This window comes from Colletotrichum scovillei, assembly GCF_011075155.1.
Source record: "Colletotrichum scovillei strain TJNH1 chromosome Unknown Contig00003, whole genome shotgun sequence".
Lineage (NCBI taxonomy): Eukaryota > Fungi > Ascomycota > Sordariomycetes > Glomerellales > Glomerellaceae > Colletotrichum > Colletotrichum scovillei.
The window spans coordinates 3,441,243-3,466,968 of record NW_023336261.1 but is presented as its reverse complement, the minus strand read 5'-3'; the positions used below and the strand labels follow the sequence as shown (position 1 = coordinate 3,466,968).

Genomic DNA, 25,726 nt, shown 5'->3' with positions numbered 1-25,726 from the left:
GAAGTACCTTTCCCCCCGTCTCTTGGGTGTCCTCTCCCGCCTCACCTCACTTGGAACAGGCGGGAAAGAGGCGGGCAGCAGCAAGTGGCACGGTACGTACTGCCGGATGTCTTCTATCGATGGTTCTCTGCCAGGTGGGTAAATACCTGAGGAAAGGTAGGTACTTTGATAGCTAAGGTGGAAAAGTCGAGGTGGGTTGGGTAGGTAGGTAGGTACCTCCTTCAGCTAATCAGATGTACCCAAGGCGATGTATCTCACATGTAGGGTTCCTCAGGCAAGCACAGGTAAGGAAGGTCGACATAACAACCTAAGAGGTACATCCGGCTATAGCTCTTCCTCCCCTTCTTTTTTTTTGTGTCTTTATTTATTCATCTTAATCCAAGTACATTGGACCCCACTGCGACTCGCTGAGATGGATGAAGGAGGGAGGAGGGGGAGGGGAGGAGTGGGAGGGCCACAATGCACACATCACAGAGAGAGGGGAGGGAAGAAGGACGGGAAGGGAGGGATTAGGAAACTGGAACGGGCTCCAGTGTTTGTTCACCGGGCCACCAGAACAGCAGAACAGATCCGACCTGGGCCTGCTGGGCCTGCTCCATCAGAATGAGCAAGGGAGGGATGTGTGAGTTGGGATTCGAACTGGAGGTGCTGGGCGGCGGGCCATTATCCATGGGCCTGCTGGCCGAGGATGTAGTGGAGAGGGGGGGGGGGGGGGAGCCCTGAAGTGGGACTGGATGAGTTGACCTGAGGTATGTACATACCTAGGTACCTAGCTAAGATACCTGAGGTTTGGGTAGATGGGTGAACGACAGACCCCCCTGTCGTTTACCTACCAGGCGGCCTGCCAGCGACACAGCAACCGGCAACCAGCCAACCTGTAACCCCGAACGAGCAGGGCGAGCGAGCGAGCATGGCAAGGCAAGGCCGCAAAGCAGGTGCGCCAGTGACTACTCCATACACGTACCTTACCACCGCGCCGTCAGAGTCCACGTCCGCGGCCAGCTGGAGGTCACGAGTGAGTGGGAGTGGAGAGGGGCAACCCGCCACGATACGAATAGAAGGGGGGGCAGACTCGGGAGAAGAGGAGGGGGCCTCGGCGGCGGTGCTTGCGTCCATTGCTGTGCTGCGCTGTGCTGTTGCTTCTTCCTGTGACAACTTACAAGTTCCCACGAGCGAACCATTGAAAGTGAGGGGGGGAAAGATGAGAAAGAGGAGGGACGGCAAGCTGCTGTATGTAGAGGTGATGAGTCCTCCATCCATTGATTGGCTCCAAGGTACCGGATGGATACGTCTGTCTGTCTTTTCATCGGCTTCGGCTTCGTAATTAGGTAGGTACATAGTCTGTCCTTGACCTTCTCCGCCTCCTCTTTTCTTTCCTCCCGTCTTCTTCCACTGCCTCCTCCTGCACTGTCATTCCATGCTGACCCTGTCGTGCTGCTGTTGCTTCCGCTGTCGTTGTATTCGCAACCTCAGGTTGGATGACCTAAGGAAGCAGGAAGGTAGAACCAATGCCGCTGCATCGCTGTTGGCACCAATGCACACTTGCACAGAGGCACGCCGCGCACGCATGCTGTCCACAAAAATAAAAACCACCTGCCTGCCTGCACTCCGAGCAGGGAAGGAGGTACGTACCGGTCCTCCTCACTTTCACAGCAGATGACGGGAGGTAAGGTTCAGGTCGGTTAGCCCTTCCTGGCTCCATATCTACATGAGGTACTTCAGGTTGTACATGCCTACATAACGTCTTTCTGCCTGTAATTCCACAAGTACTCCCGTACCTGACCTGCTGTGCTGTTATGTCAGAGGCGGAATGCAAACACTCTTTTTTAGCTACCTCCCCTATTACGGATAGACTGGTAGGGAACGGGAAGGGAGGGCCGGAGCTATGTAAGCAGGCACTGACGATCCCACTTCCATGTCACTCTCTTCCTTGACTTTGCGCACAAGATACTTCTGGCCTTACAGATAGATACCTCACTGCCACTCTGCATCACGTAGGGCATCCGACTTCAGCTCCAAACATCCAGCTTCAGCTTTCCATTCAGCCTTCAAATGTCTCATTCCAATCACAGCACGAGTCGACGAGAGTCTAAAAGTAATCGAATAACATCGAACCTCGCCGTATCATATTCGTGACCGAGTACCAAAGTTGCCAAAACTCCGAGCCATCTCCACGATCCATCCAGCCCACGCAATTGGTTTGCCTTCGTCCAATTTCCATCAAATTTCTCGGAACCATGAAGGTATGCATCATTGTATCCATACTTGTATAGTATCCTCATCTCGTCTGACACACAAGAGGCGAGGAATCTAGATGGATCGTGTCGCGGCTCGCCATCATCATCACCATCCAAAACAGTTTTAGGGCTCAAGAGACAGACGAACGGATAGGGGCAAATACCAACCACTCAAGCTCGAGAGGGATAATATTTCTGCTCTATTCGTACATACTGTCGCTCACCATCCCATCCCGCTCGACAGAGCAGGGCCCAGTCATCACTGTCTATCCGTATCGGCTGGCCCCCTTGCGGACACGACGCAACATTGCACGTAGAGGATTCAGGGATTGCCAGTAAAAAAATTTGTCGCCAGACTGGGGGGCACAGCTTCCTCTCGCGGCCGCTAATGCTCTGTCTGTCTACATTTAGCAATTACGAGGATGGAATCGATGGATTTGCCTGCCCTTGAGCATGGAGGCATCAAGCCGTCAACAGTACAGGCGTTCGAAGGCGGTACTTGAGCTCACGCAGTGCACCATACCATTACACAAAGTATCGACTATTCATCCCGCCATTGTCATCCCGACCAAAATTACAGCGCTCAGATTTTGTCCCGCGGGATGGTGAAATGGAGCGCACGAGATTTGCAAGGCCTGGCACGCACCCGATCCGTCCGGAGCACAACTAGCCACTTTCAGACACCACGACCCCGGTGTCTAGTACCCATAGAAACATGGCAGGGAAAACCAAAGGGCGGATGGCCGGGTTATGGGACGCTTCAAGGATGTTTGCCGGGGTGCGTCAAGATGTCTAGGGGGGCGTGAGCCCATGGCAAAGAGCCGGTCGATGAGCCAGTTCAGTTGAGCACCTACGAAAACGCACATATAGAGCACTATACACGACTACAGCACACGGGCTAATGGCAAGCGGTGCTGGACTTCCGGGCTATTTAGGGGGGTCCCATTCGGGGTGGACTGGACCAAGGCAGTGGTACGCGACGCTAAGACAAGCACTGATGTGCTGGTCTCAAGTGCCCTGGGCTTGATGACGGGAAGCGTCAAGGGACGATGATGTGGCCGGTTAGGTCATCATCGTTGAGCTTTCCAGAGAACTTGAGGCTCGAGACTGTAGGCCATCCAGCCAGAAGGAAATAGAGGAAAGACGGCGTGATGAAAGGTGTGCGGTGTGAGAGGAAAGGCGGAACAGCTGAATGGCAAGGTAAGTCAAGATATGCATGGTATCCGCTTCACCAGTTCGTCCCGTCCCATAGCTCGCTCACCTTACTAATAATAAGGCATGCAACGACATGACATTGTAGCTCAAGGCCAGATGACAGGCGACTAGTCGCTTCCCAGTTGCATACTGGGCTATGTTATCCAGGTTCATCATTACTTGCTTCTGGATCAAGCGGAACAACATGCCTTGCTTAATAGGAAGGCGGGTGTTAACGAGCACTGACGTCGCCCATGTGTCTACCGAGAGAGGCTCGCAGATTACCGTCTCGCAAGAGCCCGAGGCTGGAAGAGAGGCGACGTGGAAAAGAAATTACAGTTACGAACAGCTTGAGGGGGCTCCCCTCTGTCCCAGCAGCTCGCTGCCCATCCCGGCCTAGTCTCGCTAGAACCCGGACCGCCGATTTGGTTGGCAATTTCGCCCCGGCTCCGGAACTCGAAAGGGAGGACATGAACAAGGGCGAGTCGCGAAAGGCCTGGCTGGAGAAGAAGCCTCACACAGCTTCCAGAATCCAATGATTCTCTGATCCCCTCCCGCGTCTCCGACTCCTCAGAGAGCCCCTCATCAGTATGACCAAACCCCCACATAGCTGGTCATCGACCCCTCCTCCTCTGTCGCTATTTGTGTCATTGTCATTGTATGGATACGATCTTGCGGTAAAGTCTCAGCCCATTTCACGTACCAATACCCAACATCCGTACAGCAAAGCGGATGGACAGCTGCTAATTGATTCTTGCCTGGGGTTCTGTCTGCGCCATGTGAAGCCGGTAGCTGATCGTGGAGTGCTGGTCGTGCTGGTCAAGGTTTCGAGGATACCCAGCTGGCAAGACCGTCTTGACCGTCCAACAGGATGGGATGGGATGGATGGGATGGGATGCTCTAACGGACAAGCTAGGATTAGCAGCAAGTTCTTGCCGGGCACCCCCTGCCTCGAGCCAATGGGCAGAGACCCCGTCTCCCGGTCCCCGGACGGTATACTAGGGCGGCCAGGGTGCGTCCGGTACTCGGACGATACGTGTCTCGACAAGCTACACTAACGCGCGCCGGCAGAATACATGCTTGTTCCCGTGGACGGAGACCCATCCTGTCACCCACGGCGGTGAAGAGAGGTATCCCTGTGTACCTCCGTCGTGCAGGTGGCGGACAAGTACGCGATCCAATACACGTGCACTTTGTGGGAACAAGCAGGGAGCAGCGTGCATAGTAGCTGAGGATGTCCTCCAATATGTGCACTAAGGTATCCTCCCAGAGTCCCGCTCCAAGGCCGACCCGCCGTTCTTCTCGCCGCGGGTCTCAGGCTGCAGCTCGCATGCACCTGTCGCTGGTGTTCGCATCGCGGAGGTGGGAAAACGGTTCTATGTCACAGCACGTCTGAAGTAGGTGGATGCTGGCACACGGCTGGATGAGCAAACGCCAAACGGCCAATTCTACGGACCGCGGCGGTTTTGTGGGTCTTGCACCATTTCAAACGTGGTTCAAGGACGCGGTGTTCACGCGCCGCGCCTACTTGACTTGCATTGACCAATCACCACCATCACGGCAAAACGCAACCAGACGCGTTGAGAGCATAAAACAAGCATGACAGAAAACTGAACCACTGCGCTGGGCTGGACTGGGCTGGGCTGGGCTTGCGTTTGGGATACCCGTCAACCCGTACCGCTTCCCGCACCCGCACCGCTGCCGCGTGCGTACCGCGACTTACCTTAGTACCCGGCCGAGAGAGCGGGACGCATTTTTTTTGCAGTTCGATTTGGGATGCGCCTGAATCATCGTTGATGAGACACGACCTCCGGATACCCAGACACGTCGTCTCTTGAAAAGGCCCATGGCCATGAGAGAGAGGGAGAGAGAAAGAGAGAGCCACACTTACTAACTATCACTCGGGATGCCAGATGCCCGACCGCCTCTTCGTTTCTTTCATTCCTCAAAGGCGGTCAGTAAGGTCTGAAGCGGTCGGGAGTTGTTTTGATGCAAGATGCTCAATAGCCCTGCTCAGGTCCTGGAATCCTTGGGAGCACTTTTTTTTTTTTTGCTCGACTACCAAACAGTACACCTGCAACCTCCGACAAGCATCCGGGCAAACGGGTCGTATCCCCTGTTTACATTAGTCGACTGACATGGTGAAAGAGAGGACTCCAGAGACAGGGTTCTGGTCATGGTCGCCGGCGGCAGCAGATCGAAAAAGGGGACGACAAGACGATCTGAAATGATACGAAGCATGGCCATGACCAGCCATGCCGCTATGCGCAACACAGACCATTGTGTACTTGTGTACTATTCCGTACAGAGTATTGAATTTGGGCATAATCAACATGTGGAATGAGAAAGGCGACAACCGACCCACGGCTCCATCGCGGACCACGGAAGCGCTCCCGCGATCTTCGCCAAACGAGATGATGTCGACGTCGTTGTCTCGACTCTCGATGCGCTTGGTCAGGACGGACGGATAGGTAGTCACAAGTGTGCCCCTCGGTCCTCGAGCCCCTCCCCCTCCTTTCTCTCATGAGTCTCATCCCTTTTTCGCTCGCCCGCCCCCCTTTCGTTTTTGTTTTTTCTTATTTTTTTGCCCGCTTCCCATTCTGACTCAACTGTTTGCTTTCTTTTCCCTTGGCCTTGTCGCCTATGGAAATTGAGGTTGCCTCCCGCTCTGATACGGATGAGAAAATTTTTTACAACTTTGCTATGACTCTCTTCGACATCCCTTGCACAATCAGGGACCTGGCAATGAGTTAGGTCCTCCGTATCATAGCCCTTTGGGTCCCCGTTGCGCTGAGATAGACATGCCCTGCAGGTACTTTGTACCTTGCTATCGGGGGAAAACTTGAATGGAGGGACAGAAACTGAGGCTGGGTGCCAGTGCTACTACCTGCTGCCACCTTCCAGGCGAGTTTGGAAGCTCAAGTGCGGCGCAGGCTGGCCCATTTCCCTCAAGCTGACACGCTTTGGTGTCCCTCGAACTTGACAAGTTTCTACCTCTCGAGTTGTAACTCATGCCAACTCCCAAGTCATTTCATCATGTTGCTACAAGCCAAATGAGCCCCTTCCCCTGTTCTCCCCAAGCCTACAATCCCAAACGGTCCATACTATGTAGTGTGCAGTAGAACCTTTGGGACCCTGGCGGGGAGGGGGTCGTCATGGATGTACCACATTGTTCCTCAATCCCGTTATCCTGTCCAAGCGAGTTACACAATTTTCTACACGGCTTCTATGACTGGGTCAAATGCTTCCATTGCAAGTGTCCCGTCATTCCGGATCTGTTCCTTACTGACCTGTCCATGTCGCCAACCCGCCGCCCGAAGTCTAGGGGAAATCGGTCAACGCTCCACTGCGATTATCATTTGCATGTCACGATATGTCAAACATGGTACGGATGATGGATATCCTAACAACTCTCAGGGAATCCGCTCTGGCCCTATCGGCCTCGTCTGATTTTTCGGCTTTCTCATTCGCATCCCTGACGCCACGAATCTGCCATCGCCCTCCGGTCCCTCCCCCTCCAGAGACGTGCAACTTGGACTTCGAGTCTCGACCGCCGCGCCCCTCCCCCTCTCTGAAGTCTGAACCATGGATCATGACCCAGAATTCGCTGTCACGCATCATGCTGCGCTACGGATGCTCTCATCCTAGACCTTGCAAGGCCTATCGCTCGCTCGCTTACACTTACAGTTCACCGTCCTAGGCGTCACCGCCCTCAAGCACCCCCCGTCGATGTCGTGAACTGGCGCTTCCGGGGCCCTCGAACTGCAGGGACAAAAGCGCAAAATCAACCGGGTTTCTATCGAGCATGTACAAAGCCCTGGACTCTAGAGGGGCATCCCATCGCTTTACAAGCACCAACGATGCGGTGAGTCCTTGTAAGCGCGTCTCTCACCTTGTCGGTCTCGAACAACAAAATGTCGGAGTGGGTACACGAAATGGCGGACAGAAACTGGATTTCAAGGGTCAGAGATCCGAAAGGGCAAGTCCTGTCATATCGGTGGAGAGCAAACTAACAACTCTTGCGCTTCGACTGCTGGGTCGCAGCAAGAAAGTGGATATCCCCTCTTCTATTGTCTTGTACGCTCACGATATCACCCGCTCCATATTGACGATTCCGCCTCTGATGCCGCAAGTCACCGCGAAGTCGGCGCAGGTGCACGCCGGATAAGCCTTCAGAGACGTGCTGCTGGCACAAGAGACAAATCTAGAAGCAATGGGCCTCACCGACAAAGTCATTTTCCCCAACGCATTGACGTGTCTACCACGGACATGCGCCTTGGGAATCTATGATCCCGATACCTTGAGGGAATACGGATACTGCACACCGTACTTACCTTACCTTACTCAGTATCGCGGGCATACAGCTTCAGGTTCAGATTTCTCCTCCATGGTCCAGCTCCGTCTCCGGCCGCCACGCGACGGGGCTAACATGCACCCCAGTCCGGCACTCCAGTTACCACCTGCAATAGTCCCTCTCTTGTAATATACGGGCCCTTCGAATCCAACTTAACGCCATGTCCCCGCCATCTACCTGGCAGGTTGGCAATTTATTAACCCTACAAGCGGACGCCGGAAGAGGATCCAGAATCAGAAGTGGTCCAGGCCAACGAAAGGAAGCCGGGAGGAGAAGATGTCGCCAGGAGCCCAGGACCCAGTCCAACCCGGGCTTTCGGTGCCCTTCATTTGAAGCTTCGGCATAGGGCAAGGCCTGCCAAGCCAGAGCAAAATACATGATTCGGAACGGCCGAGTTGGGAACCTGTCGTTGATTTACCCCTCTATTGACGTTGCAACGATAAGCCGTATGCTATCAGCCTACGGAGTACAGGATTTCATCTGATGTTGGTAAGGCGCTGCCCGTTGTAGCAAACCGTCAACGATGATGGCCATGGAGGAGACTCTCGTAGGAAAGTTCCGGCGCACGTCTCTCATGCCACATAAAGTACCCCGCTGTCTCTCCTTTATCGATCCTCACCCCCTGACCAAGAACGAGAATATGGCAAAGACGATTTTGGTTCCAAAGTATCCGTCCGTATGGAGGGGTGGAAAGTTCAGAGGGACCAAAAGAAAAAAAAGAGAGAGAGAGAGAGAGAAAGAGAGAGAGAGTGTTCAAAAACCCTTCAGGATAGCGGGGCACTAGGAACAGCTAAGATGGAGCGCGCCTCCACGCCTGGGCACGGAGGCAGTCAGAGCCCACCTCGCGCCGCGGCACGGGTTCCGGCCAGCCGGTTCCCCGTTGGCAGTGCGGCGTCAGGCGTGCCTGTTTGCGCTCCGCGTTTGTGCCAGGATGCGTTGCTGGAACGGTCGCGGTGGAGGAGGGAGGTGTGGTGTGGTGGGCCTGTCTAATTAAGAGCATGCTCAAGGGTTGCCTTCAGAACTTCCGGGCGGGACTGCCCTTGGTTGTGTAAGTGGTGTAGGTACCACTAAAGGCCCCGAGGTGGCTTCTTCCCGGCATCCGCTGTTCCCGGGTAACCTCTTTGGGCTTCTTCTTTTTTAGTGTATTCGTAGTGTGGTTTCTGAAAGACTGTGACTCCGTGAGGCGATTGAGAAAAAGTAAGGCGAGCAAACACAGCGGTCTCGGTGCTGGTCCCTGGATACTTTACCGTAAGTGTGGCGGGCCAGGAGAAAAGAGAACATGTTGTTGCGTGGAGGGGAATGCTGGCTAGGCAGGCTGGCCAGCCAGCACTTTCATACCAGTAGGTACCTACTCGTCGCGACTTTGTACTTTGTATCGATCTAACCATGTGGTCCGAATCGCAAGAAATGTCACCAATGCACCATTGACAGAGAACGAACATCTCGCATATCAACAAGACTTGTGGTGGCGGGAGGCTGAAGGCGACGGGCAGCTAAACCCCTGACGATCATTGAGGTGCCTGACTGGATTTTCCTGCTAGGGCGTTGCCGTCGGGTGCGTTGATCGCGGCACGCACTTCTGCATAAGGTAGTCACAGTCATACATACGTACTCACGTAGAGTCGTAGGCTGATGTGAGGTGGGATCAGCGTGTCAGTGTCACCGGCCGGCCGCCCCAAGGTCCCGGAACATCAACGAATCACGACCTGAAACCGCACCTCTCTGATTCGCAGTACTTTTGCGGAAGGAAGAAAAGAAGAGAAAAAAAAAAAAAAGGCACTACGGATAGAAAATGGTAGGTTGCCTCTTTTGCTATTAGTGGCGCGCTGTGTCTGTATTGGACACCCCCGTTACCTACCGTATGTTTCGTTCCGAGCCCATTGTCGCAATGGAATCTCATGAGAACATCTGACATCGTCCCGATCTGCAACACAGGAGGGGTTCTCTGAGAAAAGGATTGCGACCCCTTTTTTTTTCTTCTTTTCTTTACAATAAAGCGTCAGTGCCCCTCACGGAACGCCCCGCACCGTCACCCATCCACGCGTTCGTGGATCAAGGGCTCGTTTGTTCGACTTCATAGGTAGCGATGCCCTCGGGAGCGATTCTGTAACCTTTCTCAGACAAGACACACCACGAGGGTGTGAGATGGCGCCCTCCCAACTATCGACGGTTTCGACAGTGGAATGAAAACCCACCCGCCTGCCTCTACCTGGGTATAAGGTACAGTACAGCTGCGATCCTCCTTCGCTACCTTACCTTATGACAACGGAGCCTCAATATCTGACAGAAGCATAGTGGTCTTGCCCAACCGACTGAACGCATGGCGTCGATGATACCGAACCTCTCGCCTTTGTAATGAGAGAAGATGGCCAGGCGTGGAAGTGTCCCAGGCTTGGGCGAATGCCTATCATCGGCGCATGGTGCATCGGGGTCAAATTGACAGGCAAACCGGCTGCTTTTCGCGGACACAGCGCGGCGCATCAAGAAGGCCAGAGGAGATCACGCTCACGGCGCCGTCGTCATGAGCGATTGTGTTCCGGCGGCGAAGCTTGGGTCAAATGCGATGTCTTTGCCCCTCCTCTCAATACTCGGTGGCATTGGCCGGGCCGTCGTGACCGGACAAGGCATGGGCGAGAGAACGAATGATGGTAGGCCGTTTTATACTTTGCCGGAGTGCAGCGGCATCGTCATACACCCGGTCGGAAACGGATAGTCAACGAGCCGTCGGCAGGCGTGGAGGGATACATCATGGCAGTAGTGAACGCAGGGCCGCCTTCTTCGCCTTCAGACGAAGAATGAGTGCGGGCAAAGTTGGAGTTGCAGCCAGGAAGTCGGGTCGGGATGGGATGGGATACGTCGAGACGATGTGCCTGGACCTGACCTGTTCCTGGCGCATACTTGCGCTCGACTCCCGGGGCAGCAGGGCGACCAGCAAGGACGAAGACTTGCGGATGCCTTCTACTATGCTTGGGCGAGTATCACGGCGTAGACCACGTTCACATTTTGTTACCTTGTGGCAGGAAGTGACGGCGTTGGCATCATCTAGCGCTCCACGCTTCTTTGAACGTAGCAGAGTGCGGGATCGGGCAAGGACCCGGATGAGGAGGATCCATGGTGATCTGTCGTCCTGGAAACATCGAGCGTCAACCGAGCACAGTGCGGCGGGAAAGGGTCGTGGTGAAGATCCGTGGATGGTTCAAATGGAAGATGAGGTGAAATTTGAACAGTCGGCGGGGTCCACCTGCCTTTGGATGGGTTAAGGTAAGGTACTCCGTACCCTACCTTCCCCGGTAGTCCTGCACTTCCTTCCTTCTTGGTCGGTCAAGCTCGTGCCCGGGCTCCACATCGGTGTATGGTGGCCCCTGCACTTCTTCGCTCCTGCCAACCGCACAGTGTCCTTGATTCCTTCCTGAAGCCCAGCTCCCGGCTGCCGTTCCGTCCGGCGTTCTCTCTCCTTTCTCAAATAAGGAAGGCAGGTAATAAGTTACTTCAAGCTGCAAGGTAAAGTGAGGTGGTTTGGGCTGCCTCGTGGTAGATGGATAAGGTATCATTGTTTGCGTTCTGAGTGTCTGCGTTCCGTCCCGTCTGTCTTGTGGAATAGGTGTCTCGTTGTTCCGACTGACGGGGGATTCTCAGGTTCGAGGGCAAGCTGCAAACTTGCAGACGGAGAAAGGTATGATAGCTATACTTTGTACGGAGTAATTACAGGGGACTCAATGTGTCCGTACTTTGGCTCGAGGCTCGAGCAATTGATTGTTATTGTCAGGGATGCAGCTTGCGACGCATCGAAATCAACACACCCAAACCAGGCCAGACTCGGCCTCGCTGTTCAAGACGTGATTTTGGATAGATAAACAGACATTCAATACCTTAGCCGGAGGGAGCCGCCAGCAGCCCGTTCACGGTTCGAATTCAGGCTGGAGGTTGACCAAAGTGCCTTCCTTGCCTACCTTATCACCGTCGAACGCTACGAATACTTCGTACTTGCCAATACAGACAAATCCCCTGCTGTGCCTCTACCCATACCTAGGTAAGTACTGTCCCGGTCCTTCACTTCCTCACGTTGTGTTTCCTGCCAGGGGGTAGGGAGGGACTGCTGTGGAGGTAGCCAATGGAGGAGGGAGAAGAGCGCTCAAAGACCCACTCCAGCGAGACGGGAGGAACCCAGCCAGCTTACCTAATTTGCAACTTTAGCGTACCTACCTACACAGTACCTACTGTACATAGTACCTAGTAATAAGGGACCACCAGTTGCACCGGGCCTGAGGGGGAGGTCCCCATTCCGTCCCCCGTGCCTCGTGCGGCGTGTCCCTCCTCCCCTTATTGCAATCCTTCAGTCCCGTCCCGGCCATAGATTACCCTCAGACTGTTAAGCTTCCGCCATCGAGGTACCGCCGGCATCCTTCGCCCATCCTCTAGAGCGACCTCTTCACGCCTTTGTTGTCGCCAATTTGTCAAGCATCTAGATGTATACTCCCTACATCCACCTATCGCGCCCAAGTAGCTACCCTAAGGTACCGTGGACCCCCCGTGCCACCATTGTTGCCAGTCGAATCCCCTCGACTCTGCAGCCCGCCCACACAGCCCATAACCATTGACCACCACCACGAAAACGACCACGAGGACGAAGGCGATAGGCACTTGTTCACCATACCTTGTTCGGAGTTATCTTGATATACATTGGATACCCCTCCAACGGTCACCGTGACGGTTGCAAAAGATTCGACACTGGTCGCTCGCCAGCTAGAGGTCGACCCTGAAAAGGGACAAAGTGAGAGGAGAGGCATTTACATACAGAGACTGTCTGATACACCCGCCGAGAGATCGCCTAGGCGACATTGGTCCTTCGGGGGCCTTCCCTCATCAGGCGATCCTCCTCTCCATGCCCCCTCTCCCCTCCCGAATCCCCCCTCCCGTCCCGACTGTCCAGCAGCATCAGCGCACACGACGACGCGAGAAAAATATCCGGCGAATCGTCGTTCGCATCCCACACATCTCTCTACCCGCCCACTGCCTTCTCTCATCTCGTCCCACCAGTGAGCTCTGCGAGTCGCGACCGCTCTCTCGATTTTCCAATTCTTCAACGCGACAACCGACCCAGTAGCCAACTGTTCACTGTCAGTCAGCGCCAGCGCCTGCGCCTGCGCCAAAAAACCACCGACCTCGTCGACACACGGCTGCGCCTGTTGCCAGACGAGACGAACGTCGCCCCCGCAACTTTACCCCCCAGCTCCAAACCTGCGACTCCTGGATTGTGGGTTTCTGCAACTCAACAACTCGTCGCTTCTCTCCCATCTGACTACGCCTTCTCTTGCTTTCTTCTTCACGACCTCTTACGATTGACGATTCAACCCATCTCCTCGCCGACCCCCGCCGCCGAAAAGGTCCAAGCAACAACAGAGTAGACGTGCCCGGATCATGACTTGACCCTTTTCCCCTCCTTGGGTTATCAGCGCGACCGCCTCATCATGCTGATGACACAGACCGCAGTGCCGGCACTATTCCAGGGTCAGAACAACAACTACAATTCCCGCAAAAAGCCTTCGCGCGAAAACCTCAATCACGACGCTACCAACTACTACCCTTCCCAACCGGCGTTGGACCCTTCCAGCGTCGGCCAAGCCTTCTCACCCTATTCACAGGCCATTACTTCCTCCTCCATAATGAACGGTATTGCGGGCACTGCCCCGCCCGGTACCATGTACGTCCGCGCCTTGTACGATTACGAGGCCGACGACCGCACGAGTCTCAGTTTCCATGAAGGAGACGTTATTCAGGTTATAACACAGCTGGAAAGCGGATGGTGGGACGGCGTTATCAACGGTGTACGCGGTTGGTTCCCGAGTAACTACTGTCAAATCGTTACGAGTCCCGACGAAATCCCCGAGCATGACCAGAATGGCGATCTTGATCATGTTGACGATGAGGAGGACAGTCAGGAGGTCTACGACGAGCAGCTGGAAGAAGATGACGAGTCGGAACTGGACGACGCCAGCGGCCTTCCTCTCGAGGGTACGGATCTCGGCGACAAATCACGGGCCGACTTTTGGATCCCGCAAGCAACCCCAGATGGGCGCCTATTCTACTACAATATGATGACGGGCGATCGGAGCATGGAATTGCCTTTGGAGTCTCCAGTATCTACCAATGAGACGGGACCCCGTAACCGGATAAACGTCAGCGTCCCTGAGAAGACACGGCCACCACCAGAGATGATGGCTAGGGGCCTGACACAGGATGAGGACGAAGACTCCGAAGCAAACTCCGCATCCGAGTTGGAGGGAGAGTCTTTGATGCTCGCATCTCGTGGATCTTTGGTAAGAGCTCGTGCCGCAAAGCTCGCACCGCCGTGAGTTGCTTTTGCTGACCAGTGTATGTGCATGATAGCCTCGTAATCGTCGGTCTCGTAGCGAAATGCTCTCGCCCTCGACTTCGATGGACTCCATAAACGGTACCGCACCTGTCACCCGGCAGAAGGACGGCGCGTACCTGAACCCGAACTTGGCACCCAGCGCAACCCCAATGATTGCATCAGCAACCTCGTTCACCAGCACTTCTTACAACACGCCGCCAACCAGCACCGTGCCTCGTTCCTTTTTCGACGATGGCTCAGCGCCGCCGCTGACCTGGACTCGCCTGGTTTCCAACATGCGCCGAGCCGTTGACCGTTACCGCGATGCCATTACGAGTGGCAACCGTTCCGAATATGTTGCGCGCGCAGAAGATATCTCAGACCACCTGAGACTACTGCTAGCTGCCGGATCTGGCACGACCGATAATCACTCTGGCCAGCCTTCCATTATTTCCACGAACAAGGCTCTTTATCCTCACTTCAGAGATATGATGTCGAAATTCTCGAAGCTCGTAATCTCATCTCACATTGCTGCTGCTGACTGGCCCAACGCCGAATCTGTACAGAAGTGTCTCCAAGAAGCCGATGGAGTGCTACTCGGCGTTTTCAGTTATGTCGAGATTGCCCGTCAGCAACGAGGAGAGGAGATCCCGCGCCTTTTCCCCGGATTTGTCATCGGAAGTTCTACTGGCGGCAGCTGGCAGAACAACGGACTGGGCACCCGCGATCCCATCACAGCGAATTTCCTGGAAGACGAAGAGGGTGTGGTCGAGCCCACGGCAATCCTAGATGGCAAGCAGCTCGAGAGGCTGGACGAGCTCAAGCGGATGCTTGTCTTCAGCATAAGAGAACTGGACAAGAATTTGGTTGTGGCGGACAAGATCACTTCACCTTTCAAGCACGAAGTCATCGGAAACAACGTTTGTTTGGCGGGAGGCAAGGTCTTGGAGACGTTTAAGCCCTGGATTGCACTCATCGAGTCTATCGACCTTTCGTCTCTGGGCAACAGTTTCCAGACGCCCCAGTTGGCAGACTTCGCCGCCAACAAGCAGAGCCTATACGACAACATGTCAGACCTGCTGCTAGGTTGCCAGGCCGTGGCCGGGCCCCTGGCCGACGAATGGGCCGAGGTTCGAGGCGAGGCTCTCGAGAACCGACTGGACTATGTCCGACAATGTGCCAAGGCCCTCGAGACGAATTCCTCGCACATCGGCTTTTCTCTGCAGCTGTTGTCTGAACAGGTGCAAATTAACATGCAGCAACAAGTCGACTCGAGACAGAGGGAAGACGTGATGCAGCGTGAACAACTCCGCCGAGGAGAGACCACTCCGTACGACAGGCCCCATCAGCGCACGGAATCGCGAACGACTCCCGCAGCATCGCGACCTCCAATGATCACCTCACAATCCTTCACCGAGGGCGAGAGCACTGGCAACTTCCGAGGAGGCGACTACTCAAAGGTTAAGAAAATTTTGGGTGACGACCCCAACCCTCAGAGCAACATGCCTCCTGTCGATGACACGCCGGAGTTCCTCAAGCTGGACCATGAGCCAGATCTTGCCTGGGACAATAAGCTGACACCGCCCATCGTTAAGGGTGGTACTTTGGAGGCACTCGTGGAGCAACTGACACGACATGACAAGCTCGACTCGAGCTTCAACAACACGTTCCTGCTTACATACAGGTCCTTCACGACCGCTCAAGATCTTTTCAAACTGATCGTGAATCGCTTCGGCATTCAACCACCAGAGGGTCTCTCTCAATCGGACTTCGAGGCCTGGCGAGACAGGAAACAGAAACTCATTCGCTTCCGAGTCGTCAACATTCTGAAGAGTTGGTTCGATAACTTCTGGATGGAAGAGCACAACGAGGAATCAAAGCAGCTCATCCGAGATGTTTACACCTTTGCTAGAGATACCGTCAAGTCTACAGAGACACCAGGCTCTGCGCCACTAATGGCAGTCCTGGATCAACGGCTCAGTGGTCAACAAGCTGGAGCTCGTCGGATGGTACAGACGCTCAACCAAAACACGCCATCACCTATTATGCCTAAGAATATGAAAAAGCTCAAGTTCCTGGATATCGATGTCACAGAGTTTGCTCGCCAGCTCATCAGTGGTCAACAAGCTGGAGCTCGTCGGATGGTACAGACGCTCAACCAAAACACGCCATCACCTATTATGCCTAAGAATATGAAAAAGCTCAAGTTCCTGGATATCGATGTCACAGAGTTTGCTCGCCAGCTCACCATAATTGAGTCAAGGCTTTATGGGAAGATTAAGCCCACAGAGTGTTTGAACAAGACATGGCAAAAGAAGGTGGGCGAGGGAGAGCCGGAGCCGGCACCCAACGTCAAGGCTCTCATTCTGCACTCCAACCAAATGACCAATTGGGTGGCGGAGATGATCTTGGCGCAGATGGATGTGAAGAAGCGTGTGATTGTGATCAAGCACTTTGTTTCTGTCGCAGATGTGAGTGGTAGAATTCTACTACCATGAAATGACTCTGAAGCTAACAGTCCACAGAAATGCCGTAGCCTCAACAACTTTTCCACACTAACCTCAATCATCTCAGCTCTCGGAACAGCGCCTATTGCTCGCTTGAAGAGAACTTGGGATCAAGTACCACAAAGAACTCAGGGTGTCTTGGAAACCATGAGAAAGCTCATGGCCAGCACAAAGAACTTTGGCGAGTACAGAGAGGCTTTGCACGTGGCCAACCCGCCTTGCATTCCCTTCTTCGGTGCGTAATACCTCTAAAAGAATCCTCAAAGTCGGTGCTAACATTCGTGCCCTTGCAGGTGTATACCTTACCGACTTGACATTCATTGAGGACGGAATCCCGTCCATTATTAAGAAGACGAATCTCATCAACTTTGCCAAGCGGGCAAAGACGGCGGAAGTGATCCGTGACATCCAACAGTACCAAGCTGTTGGCTACTCACTGCAGCCTGTCCCAGAGCTGCAAGATTACATAATAAGTAATATGCAAGCTGCCGGAGACGTGCATGAGATGTACGACAAGAGCTTGCAAGTAGAACCACGCGAGCGCGAAGATGAAAAGATCGTAAGGTATGTAGTACTGAGATTCCAACCAGCTTCTCCAATCGGAGACGTTGATTCACCTTTACTAACTCTGAAACAGAGTTCTTGCTGAATCTGGCTTCCTATGATCGGCGATTATTGGAACGGAGAGAGCATCCTATCGTGCCTCATTCATGCTGGCAATTCTAGCATGAGCAGAGGCCTTCGACAGGTTTGGACGTTACACGCGTCAAGGCAATACTCGAGGCGCACCAGGTGTTCATGAACACCATGGGCCCGAGCACTTCGAGCCGGTCCGCCATGGTGACAAAATATCGGAGCTTGGGTTAGGTGCCAACTACGGATGAGGTGGCCCTGATCTCAGACTCAGAGCTTTCTTACCATGTGAGCGCAGAGGACTAAGGTCACCATAGTGGCCCTGTAGCCGCTGGATGATACATTCGACGGCATAGTGCCGAATGGAGATCTGTGTTCCATGCAGAAGAGGAGGGATGAGGTCGGCTGCTCCTTATCCAGAAAGGATCAACTGATATATTGAGATTGAAAAATATAACGACGTGGGCCCAAAAAGTCCACTGCTCCTGTATTTTGGTCGACGGGTTTCCGTCAATACCATAGCAAGGACGCTGTTGGAAAAGCACAACTTGGCTCGAACATGGTCAATATGTATGCGAGCCGGCAGGAAAAATGAACGACATGAAGGAAACCGACGTTTGGGACTGGAAGCCAATCGAAAAGAAAAACCGGGAAAACGAAAAACGAAAAAAAGCTCAAACGGCGTCTGGTGAAGCGTGAACGTGCTAGTCATCTTTGTATACGGTTTTCTGGGACGAGATTCGTCGAGCTGGAAAATACTTCACTGGCATCATGAGATGTAAGCAGATGTTGGAATTGGGCGTAGAACTCGAGCCAGGCGGCCGGTTTGCCCATCAAACCCCTTGTCGGGTCGTGACTTTTTTTTTATAATATCAATCAGAAAAGACCCTGAGAATCATTTATCATCTTCAATATGTCGGCGTGCCTTAAATATACGTGCCCTTGATCTGTCCATCAATGCAATGCGCCTCGTTAGAGCAAGCATTCTTCGATGATGTCAATATTGGCTTTCACGAATGCCATGTAGCACACTTTCAGTATCTGGTGTATATGTAGGAAGCTGAAGGAACAAGAATGTGGGAGGTCAGGAGACAGGTATAGTGAGAGTCGTGAGAAGCATGCAAGTGCTTGTTTGGCCCGTATACGTGCAACAGGTTCTTCTAGGAGTTGCCCGTCCATCTCCAGACCACCGGTTGGGATAGCAGGGCTTTAGTATCAAGATTAAGCAGAATCTTTTCACACATTCACACAGAATGGTTGTTTTACGGTCGTTTTATCAACTTATCGTTCGGTACTACAAGTCATTAAACAGCCGTCATGATCGTGTTCCGGCGCTGGTGCTAGAAATCGTTGGTGATACAAAATGGACATGATTAAAGAGAAGTCGACACACCCATCTCCTAGTGACGGTGAAGCTTGGCCTTGATCTTGTCCTTGAGACTTTCCTTCTCCTTCTCCGTGCCAGTGCCGGCACTGGAGCTGTGAGATTCGCTCGTCTTATCACTGGTCTTGTCGGCGCCGGACTTTGCAGACGCCTTGGCTGCCGCATGGGCGGGATCCTTCTCATCCAGGAGGCCTGACAAACGGTTAGTTGACACTGTGACCACCATTGATCAAGAGATCTAAACTTACGGTCTGCCTCGCGGCCGGCGCCAGGCTTCGTCGCATCAAAATCGCCGCCATCAGCAGCCAATCCCGTAGCCTTTACGAGCTTCTCGCCCGTACCCTCCTCGCCGTGGCTGGCATTAGGATCCTCCTCCTTCTTGCCTTCAGTGTCCGTCTTGGACTCCTCGCCTCCGATGAGACCACCCTTCGAGGATCCCTTGACATTGCCTGCATCACCCCCGCGCTCCTTGGCGACGGCTTCCAGGGGTCTTGGGCCTGGGCCATCAAGCTTGTCACCGCCAGCAGTGGGACCGGACGCACTGTTGTTGACATCTTGTCCCTTGGGTGCCGGATCGGTGGCTGGGTCACTGGGAGCGCGCGTCTCGGTCTTCCCTGCGGCGCTGTCGGCCGAGGGGACATCGTTGGGTGATGTGTGCTTGAGCTCGGGCTTGCCGATCTCTTCCTTGTGCTTTGGGGACAGCTCCTCTGTCGTCTTGTGCGTCGTGGATTCTTCGGTAGCACGCGACCTATCGGTCAAGCTGTGCTCGTTTCCAGTCTCGGTGCCCGTCGTTCCAGTCGTACCAGCTGACGGGGTGCTTGTGGTTGGGGCAGTGGTAGTAGACAGCCCAGTGGTTGTGGTTGCTGTTGACCCAGTCGCCGGCTCAGAGGTGTGAGCATCAGCCACGTTGGCCTTCTTCTCCTTGTTCAAAGGGTCTTCTGCTTGGAAGTAAGAATTGGAGTTATATAAAGCCAGGCTTTTGAGCTGAAGCTCTCCGTGGTGATTACATACCGATGTTGCCAGCATCATACGGTTCACCCTGGTTGGTGTTGCCCTTGACACCAGAGACAGGCTCTTGGTTAGCTTCGTTCGTTCCCCAGATGGCCTTGCTCGCCGCGCCCGCGATGTTGTTGATTGTCTCCATATTGGTCGGTGGGTACTCTGTGTTGACGTGGAAGTCTTTGTGATTTGTAGTTTGCGCAACTGCTTGAAGATGTAGTCCCGAGTGGGCTGGAGACTATGGTCGATTGAATGTTTGTTTGTTTTCTAGATGTAAGTGAATACTCCAGGAAGGCTGGGTGATACTGGGCAAAGAGGCGTCTTATAAGGTGAACGTGGGAGGCCTGGATAAGTAAGTAGGTAGCCTGCAGGTCTGACGTCTTTTGGGTCTTGCTTCTCCCCGCCTGCCTCTGATAGCAAACACATCACAATGGCATACCTGGACGGCTGGGGTGGACACGCAACGGACGGGATGGCCAGGTACGGGGCAGGCAAGTACTTCTCTGCCCTCCAGAGGGCAAGAGACAACGAAAGTAACTAACGGGTACGACGGCTCGAGACAGAAACAGATATATCTTGGCCTTGAATGGTCCAACTATTCCATCCTGCTGGACTCGCTAGCGGCACACATATGTCTCTCAGCCAATGGATTGCCCAAAGTGACGCGGAAGAATAGGAATGAGGGGTCTGACGCAGCTAATGCCATCGTTATCCAGGCATGTACATCCTAGCAGCCACACCTTGGTTCTTGTGTGGGAGGTATCTCTGGCGCACGTAAGAAACGAGGAAGAAGAAAAGGTGGCTTGGACATGGCCAAAGCAAGGCAAGGCGAGGCACGACAGGTTAGAACAGATGTAAATGAGCTCATCTGCGACGTTGGATTGGCTGGTAGTAGCCCAGCACGGAGAGACTAGACGAGATCACGTCAAAGCTGGCGCAAACGGACGAGCTGCGGTGGCTCCCGATGTGGCACATGTAGGGAAGACCAGCCAACGAGCGGGCCTGGAACTAATGGGTTGGTTTGCAGAGGTCGTCATCTTGCCCACCAATTTGCCAGGTCAACACAGTGTTGCCTGCATCTACCTTAGTTTAACGGGGAAGGTAAAGGACGGGATCTAGCGATCAGCAGCTGGCGGGGTTGGACAAGCCCGGGATGCAGAGGAAGCTATGACGTTGAGCGCGGTTGGAAGTGCAGTCACGGGAAATACAGGCCGGGCAGGAAGCAACAAAAGGTGCGATTACGTCACTGCCCCAGGCTATTTGGATCTTGGAAGGTGCCCACGAATGCCCGCGTTCAATGTACTACCCCAGAGGTCTCGACCTTCGAACTCTGGCGCAATCTCGCCCGCGGATGAATATGTCAGTTTCAGTGTCAATTGGAGACATCTACGATAGTTAACAATAATCTTGCAGTATAACGAGGGCATCGGTTGGGAAGGGGAAGGTGAGCTTTGTACAGCACGCACCGGCAGCAGAGGTAGGTAATCCACCTTACCCACCAATTTGAGGCCATGGACACGCCCTCCTGCAAAATGCCCCATACTCTCGAGGCTTGGCCTTGGCCGTCAAGATGTTCCTGAAAATGCGCATGTCACTGCTTGCGATATGCGACGGTAAAGCTGTCTCGCCAGGACACTAAAAGGCCGTAGCTCCTCTTTTCACATGCAAGCCAAGTCGGGACGCCGATAAGCTAGAGGTTGAGATGAAGAAATGGACCAAAAAAAAATGGCCAATGGTCCTTGTTCGCACACCATGGCGTCCAAGAAAGAAGCGCGGGGCCTCATGTTTGAATCATCCCATGTGAAGCTATACCAACGTCGTATGGGTAAGGTAGTCTGTAGGCAAGATTTCGTCTTAAATGGTCTCAACAAATGCTGCGGACTAATCCGGGCCGAAGGGGCCGCGATTCCCGTCCACTTCGGAGCCTCCTCCGGAATCACAACACCAGAGAAAAGAGAAGGGAGAAAGGTAGTGAGATCAGGTAGCGAGGGTGTCACCTGCTATATCCTCATCACCGAGTGGGTGGGGGAAACGCCCTGTGTGTGTATGAAATGGGAGGGCCTGCCATCGATCGGAAATGTCCCTCGTGCAGCTATTCGTTCAAGTAACTGGTCCAACGCTCTTTCTCTCAACAAGCTAAAATGGCTGAGGTAAGCGTATCACTGGTCACGCTGACGCTGCGCCGCCCGGCATGTCATCCGTCGGTGCTCCCTCTAGAAGTTATCTACCGTTATCTACTACAACTTCTAGACTACAACTTCTGTTCGTGCCTCTCATTACTACCTGCAACTCGTGCAATACCTCGAATGAATGGATTCGTATTCACACATCAAAGTTCGCCCTGGCGTGTGGTGATCTAGCATCAGCTACCTTTCTGTCTTGCCACGAACTTCAACATGCTTCTCTCAACACCTACCATTATTGGTTTGTGCTGGCTGGCGGGAGCTAGACTAACATCCGCAGTGCCACAAGTCTTATCTCTCGAAGATCATCCCAGAGACCAGAATGTACTGCTGTCTTCCGACAAAGGCATGCCTCCCGAATTCCTTAAAAATACCTTAGCTTCACAGATGGTCTAATGAGACTTTCCATAGCGCGCTCGACTGATTACTTCAGGCACTCGCTCTGGAGCGATCGTCGACAGTTCCAACAGCCGCCTGGTTTTGTTGCGTTCGGTGACTCGTATAGTGCCGGTATCGGCACCGGCGTTGATGGCGTCGAGGACGAATGCAGGCTGGGATCCCACGCTTACCCAGTTTTGATCTTCACCGATCTGGCTGAAAGCCAGTTCCCTGGAACAGCAACCTTTCAGTTCTTGTCATGTACCGGGTCGACCACCAGCAATGTTCTATCAGGTGGCGATCACAGCCAGGTTGACAAGTTCAACAAGTCGATCAATGCTGACTTTGCGGTACTTTCAATCGGAGGAAACGACCTTGGCTTTTTCTCCGTGATGAATGCTTGCATATTCCGCTTCTACAGCTTCAACTCTGGCAGTTGCGAGACAGCACTGCAGTACGTAACCGATCAGATCGAGAGTTCGGATTTCGCACAGCGGCTGGAAATGGTCATCATGGAGATACTGGACACAGTGCAGTGGGAGAAGCGGCCGTGGTTCATCATTACCGTGACCGGCTATGCTCGGTTCTTCAGCGTGGAAACTGACGAGTGCGACAATTGTACCCTCGGTGTCTGGTGGCAGGGACCAAAACTCAAGAGGGATGTACGCCAGAGGATGAACGACATGGTCGTGGCAGTCAATGAGAAACTGAGGAGTTCTATCGATGCCGTCAACTCGAGGTTTACGACTCCAAAGGTTCTGTTCGTCGATTATGACGCCAAGTTCGAAGGGCATCGTTTCTGCGAACCAGGCGTTATGGAACCAGCGTACAATAGGACAGAGACTTGGTTCTTTCTCGTCGGAGGCAAAGACAACAACCCAGATGTAATGGATCCGACGCCGGCCCCGAATGCTACAACAGTGGGCATCGAGTATGGTGCGAGTAGCAAGACGTTGTCTCCATTGTCACCGCTCACGGATCCGGAGACGTGCCTGGGCCCGGCCGAAAGATCAGGAGATTGGGGCCTGCTGGCTCTGTGTTACATGGCGAGAGCTAAACGCGATTACCCATCGCTGAAATTTACCGCGGGGGATGTCATGGTTCAGAATTCAATGTGGTATGTCCCAACATATTATGGGAAAACCTTCCATCCAGTAAGCTTTCGCTCCCCCAGTTTGACAGCTCGTCCTGAAACCGCAGCTGACAAAACTTACAGAGGAGCCTCGGTCACGAGGTGATTAGAGATGAAATCTACAGGACCTGGTCGCAAATAGATACAGTGAGGTAGAAATCAAAGGTATCAGCATGCGGACTGCCGCCCAACAGGACACGCGCGAAAAGAGCACATGAGTGGAGGGCAAACCCTCTTCTTGTCCATCAGATGTCAGGTACCACCGCTCACTACGCTTCGTACAAGCTACCAAGAGACCGCTCTGCGGGGGAATATACGGTTAACTTAATGTCGATCATTTCGACTTCATCCCTACCCTTGGATATCATACCCGTTTTTCATAGGGACAAGAACATCGCAGTATACGCAGATGCAGGGCCACGTCTGTTTCTCGCCGGAGCCGAGTCGGGGAGATTGTCTACTCTGGATCGCGGGTTACACCGAAGTTCCACACAACTGCTTCAGAGAGAGACCAGGGCCCATGCTGCAGGGGAAGGTGGGACATTGGCCCCTTTTGGGTGAGTGATGCACCCGTTTGGCGGGGTTGTTCTCTTGGCCCGGAGAAACTTTCGGTAAGATGGATAAAATGCCTTGACAGATGCTGTCTTCTTTTCATACTCCAATCTACTGAGCTGTAAGCGTGGCAAGAGGGTTGCTGTTTGGGGGTTTGAAGCGAGTGAAATCGAAGTTGATGTACACTCTTTGGGAGACTTTGGAATTGTGGACGGGTAGACGGAGGAGCCTCCGAAAAGTGTCTTACGACCCATCCATTATAAAATCAGACAACCCAATGAACAAACGACGACTCCTAGAGAAAAGTGGATGGGTCCAGGATCGTGGGGTACAACAACAGTGTTACTCCGCTCCACCTCAACCATTCTGGATTGACTGACTGAGCGGTGCCATTCCGACCTCTCGTCCATATAATATCGCCCCGAACATCGCCTCGGAGCCAAGTTATCAAGATTCAACCGTGAGATGACCCATACTGAGCCCATTTGACGGCTATCGTACCCTTCAAGTCTCCGGCCAAAGCAACTAGCCTGGCCATATTGTATGGCACTATTATGGCCTACAATCCAAGTAGAATTATAACAAGAATCCGGCGATGCGGATGGGTAAAGGGGGGGAGGACTCGCGGCAGGCAAAGCATGCCTGTGACACATAGCTAGGCTGTATTAGTGATGTTGACGGAGCTTGCGGAGTAGGTATGTATGGTTTCTTTTGGTTCCAATGTCTCTCTGCACTGCATGCCAAAGTCTGGAACGGTCCTACACTTTACCCAACTCAGAGCTGAGCCATATCGGGGTCTCGGGTCTCCGCCTTTGAGCTTCATTATTAATAATTACACACGTTTGCCACATAGCAGATCTCTATGTACGGCTGCAGATGAGCATCCTAGACAGTACCGAGTCTGGAATAACGGCCGTTGGTGATTCCAAACTAACCCTGTCAAGAATTCGCCAGTAGCGGTGATCCGTAACCACCAGCCGGGTACCGCCAGATCGGCTTGCAAGTGGCCTTCAACCTCTGATGTACGTGACAACGAGCGGTGTCTTCATTTTGAGGCATGGCAAATAGCCTGCCACTCTCCTAGCCTGAGGCTCTAAGCTATACCCGACGATATCCAAAGACAGCAACGTATCGAGGTTCTGTTCAGTACATCGTCACCATTTTGAGTATTGAATTATAGAGCCGACACGCAGGTCTCCATTCTATTGAGACTAACAAAAAAGTGAAAATGTGCCTGAGACGATTGTGGCTGTACACTGTAGTGACGAGCAATGAACTTGGAATTGTAGACATGCAGACACATGCAGACACATGCACACATGCACACAGGCACACAGGCACATAGGCACATAGGCACACATGGTATTACGGGATATCCGTAGATATGGGTGATTGGTTTGTGTTACATGCCTACTGTATGGGCCTGCATGTTATACGCAGCACTACCCAACCTTCGGCCGTGACAGCATACTGGTGCAGCACATCCCCGATGCGCGGACAGCGGGTTCGACCTTCTCGGCGGGCTATTTCGCGCCGTAGGGGAGGCGGAGGGATGCCGATGGGCGAGCCAGGGTTGAAGAGAGGGACCCTTATGATTGATCGAGATTGGGCCGTTCATCTTGATAGCCCACTTCCTGACGGGGAACGGAGAACTGCCCGGGCAGCACGGGCAGTAATGCTCGGGAATAAACTGCCTCGCGGTGGCACACACCGTAGGTAGCCGTACCTTGTACCTGGTTGAGATATGTTTGGTCTCTGAGGTGGAGATAGGTATGGAGTAGTCACTTACAGCTATTTGAGTGTGCTAGAGTCGAATAGCAG

General features: G+C 53.4%; 3 protein-coding genes across 3 annotated transcripts; 2 read left to right on the top strand and 1 right to left on the bottom strand.

Annotated features, from left to right (window-relative positions):
- Positions 1-13,253: 13,253 nt before the first annotated feature.
- On the top strand, positions 13,254-18,479 carry HER10_EVM0005400 (RasGEF domain-containing protein; the record flags this gene model as incomplete). Its single annotated transcript, XM_035475020.1, has 5 exons — positions 13,254-14,102; positions 14,173-16,608; positions 16,663-16,879; positions 16,938-17,208; positions 18,395-18,479. 5 exons carry the CDS (start codon positions 13,254-13,256, stop codon positions 18,477-18,479), a joined length of 3,858 nt encoding a protein of 1,285 aa, XP_035336027.1.
- On the bottom strand, positions 18,193-20,699 carry HER10_EVM0002275 (uncharacterized protein). The gene is made up of 3 exons (XM_035471994.1): positions 19,673-20,699; positions 18,910-19,599; positions 18,193-18,853 (listed from the first exon to the last, which is right to left on the bottom strand). The coding sequence occupies exons 1-3, from the start codon at positions 19,803-19,805 to the stop codon at positions 18,678-18,680; spliced, it is 999 nt and encodes a 332-aa protein (XP_035335730.1). The 5' UTR covers positions 19,806-20,699; the 3' UTR covers positions 18,193-18,677.
- Positions 20,700-21,735: 1,036 nt separating this feature from the next.
- Positions 21,736-24,178, top strand: HER10_EVM0011320 (uncharacterized protein). Its single transcript, XM_035480755.1, has 3 exons — positions 21,736-22,189; positions 22,255-23,375; positions 23,438-24,178. The coding sequence occupies exons 1-3, from the start codon at positions 22,057-22,059 to the stop codon at positions 23,507-23,509; spliced, it is 1,326 nt and encodes a 441-aa protein (XP_035336565.1). The 5' UTR covers positions 21,736-22,056; the 3' UTR covers positions 23,510-24,178.
- The last annotated feature ends 1,548 nt before the right edge of the window (positions 24,179-25,726 follow it).

Bases quoted from the DNA above. Each gene is read 5' to 3' on its own strand.
- HER10_EVM0002275 (XM_035471994.1), bottom strand. From the start codon at position 19,805: ATGGAGACAATCAACAACATCGCGGGCGCGGCGAGCAAGGCCATCTGG. The intron at 19,600-19,672 runs GTATGTAATCAC...ACTTCCAAGCAG, and splicing joins GTATGATGCTGGCAACATCG to AAGACCCTTTGAACAAGGAG. The intron at 18,854-18,909 runs GTAAGTTTAGAT...ACCGTTTGTCAG, and splicing joins CGCCGGCCGCGAGGCAGACC to GCCTCCTGGATGAGAAGGAT.
- HER10_EVM0011320 (XM_035480755.1), top strand. From the start codon at position 22,057: ATGCTTCTCTCAACACCTACCATTATTGGTTTGTGCTGGCTGGCGGGA. The intron at 22,190-22,254 runs GCATGCCTCCCG...GACTTTCCATAG, and splicing joins ACTGCTGTCTTCCGACAAAG to CGCGCTCGACTGATTACTTC. The intron at 23,376-23,437 runs GTAAGCTTTCGC...CAAAACTTACAG, and splicing joins ATGGGAAAACCTTCCATCCA to AGGAGCCTCGGTCACGAGGT.